Below are 9,533 nucleotides of genomic sequence, written 5' to 3' on the forward strand. Positions count from 1 at the left end.
AATCAACTTTGACTCGACTCCCCAGAATGCCGTTTGGTTGACAGGAAGTACATACACGCTTGTATTCCATGATGTTTACTCTACGCGTTTTATGTTTACAATGCAGGGAGTGAACTCAGCCGTTCCTTATACCGACATCGCAGCCGTGCTGATTGTGTTCGTTGTGTTGTTCTTGCGGTTGTTGCGGTGGTGGTGGTGTGCTTGTGACGGCTGCAGACCTCCTTCCCTCTGGACATGTTCATCATGGCCGCGGGCTTCCTGCTCGTGCTGCTGCTCGAGCAGCTGGCGCTCTCCTGCTGTTCCCACGGCAACCACGAGGCACCCGACGACAGGGAGCGCCAAGCCCTTGCTGGACCCGCGGGCCTCGCACTCGGGAGGTTCTCTCAAACCACGGCCACGGCCACGGCCACGGCCACGGCGGCACGACCAGCGGCTGGGTCAGGGTCGTGACCTTCGCCTGCGCCCTCTCCATCCACTCGGCATTCGAGGGGCTGGCGTGCGGCCTGCAGCTGAGTGCCACGCAGCTCGCACGGCTCTGCGGCTCGCTCTTCCTGCACAAGGCTCTGGTGGCCCTAGGCCTGGGCCTCGAGCTGTGGGGGCCCGGAAAGACCGTGTCGCGCCCCGCCGGTTGGCTGCTGGCCGCGATCTTCTCGCTGGCCTCGCCGCTCGGCATGCTGGGCGGCGCGCTGGTGACGCGCGGCGACCCCGTGGCGCCCGGCGGGAACACGATGGCGCGCAGCGTCCTGGAGGGCGTCTCCGCGGGCACCTTCGTGTTCGTCACCTTCGTTGAGATCCTGCCCCAAGGCCTGCAGGCTCCCGGGCCTCCAATGCTCAAGGTGGGGGGCCCGTCGAGTCTTCGTGGCTTTCGCTCCAGCTCCGGGAGCCTTGGCCTGGCCGGTCGGCTGGGTGTGTGTGCGTCAGAGGTCGCAATCGGGTACCCGATACCCGTACCCTACCTGATACCCGGCTACCCGTACCCGGCCGGGTACGGATAGGGGTACCTGTTTGCGACCCTGGTGCGGCCGGGTACGGGTACGGGTAGGCCGTGAGTCACTGGTGAGTCACCGTTTGTCACTCATTTCCCAACGTCTTGTCTCTTCTCACAATTCAAGTTCCTAGAATCAACCCACCCGCGCCTGCAACATGGCTTCATCCCAGAGGTCGCAATCGGGTACCCGTACCCTACCCGATACCCGGCCGGGTACGGGTAGCCGGGTATCGGGTAGGGTACGGGTACCCGTTTGCGACCTTGGTGCGGCCGGGTACGGGTAAGGAATCAAACCCCGTTTGTGACCTCTGGTGTGCGTGCGTGGTTAGCGGCCAACACTGGTGACTATTATCCGAACTGGTACTGGGCATCCCCTAGGTCGACTCAACCCTAAATGTGTACCCAGTAGAGTATGCAACCATCAGCAGCAGGGAGAATAAGGCGGCCAGGTGTGGTGCTGGCCACCCACCCCCTCGTGTGCTGTGCCGTCCATAATAGGTGCACGCTAACAGCACTTGCCCCAACAACATGTTAAGGCTATACGGGGATCTCTGTCTTTATATCGCTAGCTGTCGTAATCGGTTCGTCAGTTAGTCATGCAATATTTGCCTGACTAACTGCGTGTTTTTCCGGTTGTTTGGACGTCGATTTGGCTCTGGCTGTTTGTGAACCGGCCTGAGACCAACTGACAGTCTTTCTGTCTGTCTCTCTCCTTGTCTGTCTGTTGGTTAAATCAGTCCGCATGTCCGTCTGTTGGTCAGTCTGACTGTGTGTGTGTGTGTCTATGTGCTGGTCTGACCATCCATCTGTCAGTTTCCCTTGCTTGTTTGTCTCTCTCTTGTTCTGTCTGTCTGTGTTGCAGAGGTCGCAAACGGGTTTTGATTCCTTACCCGTACCCGGCCGCACCAGGGTCGCAAATGGCTACCCGTACCCAGTCGGGTACGGGTAGCCGGGTATCGGGTAGGGTACGGGTATCGGGTACCCGGTTGCGACCTCTGCCTCTTTGTGAAGGGTACGTGCGTGCATGCGCTCATCCTGTCTGTCGATGCCTCGGTCTGCCTGTTCATCTGTAGACCTGTCCGCCCGCCCGCCTCTCATTCCGATCTGTGTAAAGCGCCGGAGTAAGTGACTACGGCTACAAGGCTCCCTCAACCTGCCCCCTCCTCCAAGCCTGGGTGGCGGCGTTGGCGGCTACGCCACGCGCGGCTGCCTGCGATCCGTCGCTGCGGGGTGCAGCAGCGAGGGTTGATGAATCGCACGCAGATGGGATGTGAAACTCCCTTGCCGTGGGCGTTGAGGGGGAGCCGCACCCTGGGTGGCATGGAGACTAATCCCACGTGAATAATTAACACGTTATTAATTGGCTGAAAACATCTTCTTGGTTCTTTCGGTAAAGTCACGTAGAATGGAAATAATAAAATAATAAAAATAAAACATAATAAAATAATTCTCACGACGTTTCGGCCACAACGCAAGCAGCCGTCCTCAGGTGGAGAACAGGTCTGTCAAGGATGGCTACTTGTTCTCCACCTGAGGACGGATACTTGCATAGTGGCCGAAACGTCGTGAGAATTATTTTATTATGTTTTATTTTTATTATTTTATTATTTCCATTCTACGCGACTTTACCGAAAGAACCAAGAAGATGAATCCCTGCAGTCACGAAAGCTTTAGATCGAAAAAATGGCTGAAAACATCTTCAAATACTACATTGAACAACAGGGACCCTCTTATGATTCAGTGTGGTTCTTCTGGATAAATAAGCAAATGATGACATTATTATTGTTGCTGTGTCTGCCCTTGCCTCCCCCACACTCGTTGGCTCCCCACAGATGCTGTCCCTGCTGCTTGGATTCTCCGTGGTCACCGCGACTCTGTTCATTGAGCCCTGAACTTGGCCCGCGACCTCAAGCGATGTTGCAGCGTTGGGTCGCGTGCCCCTGTGCGGCGATGACGGCGGTAGTGGCGGTGGCGACGGTGGCAGCGGTGGCGTTTGGTAGTGCAAATCGCATCTCAGGGTGCCGCGGTAGAATTTGCGACGCGCATGCGGCATTCACACCCCGAGGCCCCCGGGGGGGGGATAATCACAACCATTTCAAGCCGGAACGCCTCCGCTCCCACAACCACCCACCCCACCGCCATCACCCGCACCACCCGCACCTCCCGCACCCCCCGCACCTCCCACACCACTCACACCACCCGGACCACCCGCACCCCCCGCACCTCCCACACCACTCACACCACCCACACGTCCCGCACCACCCGGACCACCCGGGGCGCGCTCATCGTTCTCGTAGAGAGCGGACGACTTGGTCGCGGGGAGGCAGCCACCGCAGTGGGGCACCGGTGCTACCAACAATTGGCCAAGTTCTGTGGCCCTACAGTGGGATTTGTTTCCCCGCCAACTCCACCAATGAGTGTCTATACCTGTGGCAGGAAACCGGAGTGTCCGGAGGAAACCCACACGCGTGCGGGGAGAGTAACACTCAAATCCCAGTAGCGTTGGCAATGGAGCCACTTGCTGGACTGCCTTCACACCCTGGAGACGGTGACCTCAGCATAGCCCACGGGCAGAGAGGGAGTTTCACGAGGCTGCGTGTGATCAAGCGACCATCGCTCCCCCCACAATGCTCAGCTGCAGACCATGTGCAGCATCGCCACTACGGCCACCCGGCTATGGTTGACCCGGGTCAGACCGATGCGATCTGCGTGTGCAGGAGCTGCCTGTTTACACGACCCCGCCATTTTCGCTTGGCTCGGCTGGTGATCAACGGTAATTTGAAAAGGTCCGACGGTGCGGAAGAGCCCAAGGCTTCGATCTCCCTTGGAACGCACGAAGCCACAACCCCTGAACCGTATCCGCTGTACAAAGCATGGCAGCAGCAGCAGCTGATGATGTGCACGCTGGGTGATGATGATGATGCACACATGGGAAATGACAAACTCTCCGGGAAGGGTGCGGAGACTGTGATCTTCACCCAGAAGAGAGCCACGGGAATTGTAAACATGCAGGAGGAGGAGGTGGTGGTGATGGTGGCATCGTCAGAGAAGCGATGGTGATTCACCACGTACGGAGAAGAGATCATTAGATTCATATAGGGATCCATAGACTCGCATAGAAACCCACAGACTCGCACAGATATCTATAGATTCACATAGAGACCCATAGACTCACATAGAAACCCACAGACTCACACAGAGATCTATAGATTCACATAGAGATGCATAGACTCGCATAGAAACCCACAGACTCGCACAGATATCTATAGATTCACATAGAGACCCATAGACTCACATAGAAACCCACAGACTCACACAGAGATCTATAGATTCACATAGAGATCCATAGACTCACATAGAAACCCATAGACTCACACAGAGATCTATAGATTCACATAGAGATCCATAGACTCACATAGAAACCCATAGACTCACACAGAGACCTATAGATTTGCATAGAAACCCATAGACTCACATAGAAACCCACAGACTCACACAGATCTATAGATTCACATAGAGATCCACAGACTCGCATAGAAACCCACAGACTCACACAGAGATCTATAGATTCACATAGAGATGCATAGACTCACATAGAAACCCATAGACTCACACAGAGACCTATAGATTCACATAGAGATCCATAGACTCACATAGAAACCCATAGACTCACACAGAGATCTATAGATTCACATAGAGATGCATAGACTCACATAGAAACCCATAGACTCACACAGAGACCTATAGATTTACATAGAAACCCATAGACTCACATAGAAACCCACAGACTCACACAGATCTATAGATTCACATAGAGATCCACAGACTCGCATAGAAACCCACAGACTCACACAGAGACCTATAGACTCACATAGAGACCCATAGATTCACATAGAGACCCATAGACTCGCATAGAAACCCATAGACTCACACAGAGATCTGTAGACTCACATAGAGATCCATAGACTCACACAGAGATCTATAGATTCACATAGAGATGCATAGACTCGCATAAAACCCCACAGACTCGCACAGAGATCTATAGTTTAACATAGAGATGCATAGACTCGCATAGAAACCCATAGACTCACACAGAGATCTGTAGACTCACATAGAGATCCATAGACTCACACAGAGATCTATAGATTCACATAGAGATGCATAGACTCGCATAAAACCCCACAGACTCGCACAGAGACCTATAGATTCACATAGAGATCCATAGACTCGCATATAAACTCACAGACTCACACAGAGATCTAAAGATTCACATAGAAACCCATAGACTCACATAGAAACCCAGACTCACACACAGATCTATAGATTAACATACAAAATCATAGACTCACCATGAGATCTATAGACTCACATAGAGACCCATAAATAAATCAGAGACCCTTAGGCCCAGATATGTATATACTCACATACAGACCCGTAGACTCACACAGAGATCTGTATAAAGGAGACATCACAGCAGCGATGATTCACCACTCCGCTACTCCTGACGCAGTCATCAACCACCTCGATGCAAACTCATGGCTGCTGCTGCTACACATCAACATCAGCCACACGAAGAATGAGAAAATTATCAACGATTATGCATTTCACGAGCGATGTTCGGATATCGCGATCCGGGGATCACGCTTCGCGGTTCGTTTGTATCCGCCGAGCGTGCGGAGAGTGTTTTACTGCCGTACTTGAATACCTGGTGCTCGCAAAGCCTCGAAGGGTACCTCTGTCTCTTGCCTGCAAGAGGTGGCATCTCACGCTGTTGAGGTCTCGTATCGGCGTTTACAAGTCAGGGTTGATGAGTTCATATCAAGGTTTCTAGGTGAGGGTTCGAGTTGAGAGCCGCTAATCAGGTGTGTCGGCCAGATGGTGTCCCGGGCGTGCCCGAGAGAACCATCCTGGACCCTGCGCAGGTCGCCGTGAGGCGTGATGGCCGTCACTCGCGTTGATGCGTTTTGCACAGAGGCCCTGCCCCTGGGCCGCAGAGGTCGCAAACGGGTTTTGATTCCTTACCTGTACCCGGCCGCACCAGGGTCGCAAACGGGTACCCGTACCCGGCCGGGTACGGGTACCCGGGTGTCGGGTAGGGTACGGGTATCGGGTACCCGGTTGCGACCTCTGCTGGGCAGTGCCTCGAACTTTGCAATCGACTCTCCTAGCTTCTCCCCACCTCCCCCCCTATCTCCCACCTCACCCCTCCCCCGCTCACCTCACCCCACCCTCCCCGTTGCACGAGGTTGCTAGCCATAGAGGAAAGGAAGTCAGGCACGAGGTCAAGGAGACACGTGACGAGGAAGCCCCGCCCTCTGTCGTCACAATGGAGCGGCGGGCGCTGTGACATGTGGCGGACATTTCGATTGTATTTCTTTTTGACGGCACCTTCACGAATGGCGTCGTGTCCAGGTGGGTCACGCACTCAGGATATGGTCTCGTGACCAATAAGCATTAGTTTGTTGTCCTTCCCCAAACCTCCGATTAGCACGGCGCGAAAGAAGTTCGATATGTCGATTGCGGGTAAGCGAGTTGTTATAAAACGACGTGGTGGTCGTTTATTTTTAAATAAACACCTCAGGGAGCAACAACACCTAATCCCCGTTTCACTTGGGCCCGTGTGTGTGTGTGAGCAGAGTATCGTGCATTGTGCAAAAATCACCACCAGTTCCTGAAGAACTACAACGTGAGAATTTCCTAAAGTCACCATTCGATAGATGAATATCCGTCTTACTCTTAGTTCTTTCGGTAAAGTCACGTAGGTAAAAAATGAAATTAAAATTAATAAAAATAAAACAATAAAAATCACGACGTTTCGGAGGCAACACAAGCTCCCGTCTTCAGGTGAAACCGTCACAGCAAAATATCTGTAGCAGGAGGACAACTCCTCCTCCCCCGCTGCCCTTCCTGGCTCCTCCCGCCTTAACCACTATATAAGGTACAGATATTTTGCTGTGACGGTTTCACCTGAAGACAGAAGCTTGTGTTGCCTCCGAAACGTCGTGATTTTTATTGTTTTATTTTATTAATTTTAATTTCATTTTTTACCTACACGGTGACTTTACCGAAAGAACTAAGAGTATGAATCCTTGCAGTCACGAAAGCTTCAAATCTAGAATTTTTATTTTACTTTTATTAATTTTAAATATTTTTTTTTTATTTTTTACCTACATGGTGATTTTACCGAAAGAACTAACAGTATGAATCCTTGCAGTCACGAAAGCTTCAAATCTAGAATTTTTATTTTACTTTTATTAATTTTAAATATTTTTTTTTTATTTTTTACCTACATGGTGACTTTACCGAAAGAACTAACAGTATGAATCCTTGCAGTCACGAAAGCTTCAAATCTAGAATTTTTATTTTACTTTTATTAATTTTAAATATTTTTTTTATTTTTTACCTACACGGTGACTTTACCGAAAGAACTAAAAGTATGGATCATTGCAGTCACGAAAGCTTCAAATCTAGAATTTTTATTTTACTTTTATTAATTTTAAATAATTTTTTTTATTTTTTACCTACATGGTGACTTTACCGAAAGAACTAAGAGTATGGATCATTGCAGTCACGAAAGCTTCAAATCTAGAATTGTTATTTTACTTTATTAATTTAAAATATTTTTTTAATTTTTTACCCACGTGACTTTACCGAAAGAACTAACAGTATGAATCCTTGCAGTCACGAAAGCTTCAAATCTAGAATTTTTATTTTACTTTTATTAATTTTAAATATTTTTTTTATTTTTTACCCACGTGACTTTACCGAAATAACTAACAGTATGAATCCTTGCAGTCACGAAAGCTTCAAATCTAGAATTTTTATTTTACTTTTATTAATTTTAAATATTTTTTTTATTTTTTACCCACGTGATTTTACCGAAAGAACTAACAGTATGAATCCTTGCAGTCACGAAAGCTTCAAATCTAGAAATATCCGTCTCGCTGTCGGTCGGTCGGTCGGTCGGCTGGACCACGTGGTTTTTTTTTCCCGCTCAAATCGACTGAGGCGGTGACTCAAGACAAAGATGAAGCACAACCACCCAATTCCTGAGGAACTGGTTGGTGTTTTTTCGGTTTGTTGCACAAGCGCCATGCGGAAAAGGGCTGGCGGGATGTATTTTGATCTTGATTTGAAGCTTTCGTGACTGCAGGAATCCATACGCTTTGGTTCTTTCGGTAAAGTCACGTGGGTAGAAAAAATAATAATAGAACACGACGTTTCGGTCGCAACACAAGCGTCCGTCATCAGGTGAGAAATCATGATCTGCTGTTGTGGCTTTATATAGGCACGAGAGGAGGGGGAGGGGTTTCGTAGAGTAGAATTAGCATGTCGATGAGATTTAAATCTTGAGTCTTGACTTCAAGCTTTCGTGGTTGCAGGAGTTCACGGGGGGAGAGGGGGGAGGTTTGTGGCGTGCAGGGACGGGTGGGGGCTGGAGAAATTGGCAATGAGATTGTGTTGCTATTGTATGCGACGCTGCGTCGGTAGTGAGATGTAGAAAGAAACAAATGACGGCGAAAACGCTCCCCCAGCACCATAGTTGTCAACACCTGTGATCAGTGCCTCCTATCCTATACCTCATTACAGGCCAACTCAGACCGTATTGGTCACCCCGTGCACCTTAGAAATCTCAACGTTCATCCGACACAAAGTCCCATCACGAGGGAGAAACACAAACACATAGACGCAAACGTTTTTTTAAACTCAATTCCCCCGTACAAGAATACGGAGTAAACCGTGTGGGTTGTGATCACTGGGCCAGTGGGGGGGGTGGCACGTGCCCCCCCCCCCCAATGATCCGATCGAAATCCCTAATTTCGATCGGATTATTGGGGTTTATTAGTAATAAATCGGCATTGTAGCATATCATTATGTGCCAGAGACTCTATGAGATGATAGGACAATAGTCTGAGTCCATAATTGGCAATAAGTAGCGGCAAAGCGGCTATAAGTGACTCAGAATGATACAGTCCACGACTTCCCTGAAGGCATTCACCTTCAGCGAGCGCGATGCCGATCACACGACGCGGTTCGAACTCGACCCTCGATCGACGGCTGCGCCATCGCCGCACACGCGTCGAATCGAAAGCAAGGGACAAGTCCTAACTTACTAACACATTCCTGCTGCGGAGGGAGTTGGTAGGAACGTTGGGTTGCTCGGTCAATGGCCTGCAGGGTCAACGGCGGCGTGGTGTATTCCGCAAATATGGCCGACTGTGAGGGCGGGCACAAGCCGGCGTGAGTCGGTTAAACGTTGAGTTTTATAAGGGCACCACGGGGTGACCAGCCCCTCCCCACCCAGTCCCACCCCTCCCACCCCCCACCAAACCCCACCCTCCCCACCCAGCCCCTCCCTCCCCTCCCCACCCAGCCCCTCCCCACCCTCCCCACCCTCTCCTCCCCACCCTCCCCACCCAGCCCCTCCCTCCCCTCCCCACCCCTCCCTCCCCACCCAGCCCCTCCCCACCCAGCACCTCCCCACCCTCCCCTCCCCACCCAGCCCCACCCCTCCCTCCCCACCCAGCCCCTCCCCACCCAGCAC

The 9,533-nt window shown here is 51.0% G+C and overlaps 1 protein-coding gene across 1 annotated transcript; it reads left to right on the plus strand.

The window, feature by feature from the left end:
* Positions 1-207: 207 nt before the first annotated feature.
* On the plus strand, positions 208-6,581 carry LOC144740463 (zinc transporter ZIP1-like; the record flags this gene model as incomplete). The annotated part of the gene is given in 4 exon segments (XM_078623309.1): positions 208-345; positions 347-384; positions 386-836; positions 2,821-6,581. Coding segments are annotated over 4 exon segments (687 nt in total), but the record flags the coding sequence as incomplete, so codon positions are not given.
* Positions 6,582-9,533: the final 2,952 nt, after the last annotated feature.

The sequence above is a fragment of the Lampetra planeri genome, unplaced genomic scaffold (genome assembly GCF_965212315.1).
Source record: "Lampetra planeri unplaced genomic scaffold, kcLamPlan1.2.h2 scaffold_2179, whole genome shotgun sequence".
Lineage (NCBI taxonomy): Eukaryota > Metazoa > Chordata > Hyperoartia > Petromyzontiformes > Petromyzontidae > Lampetra > Lampetra planeri.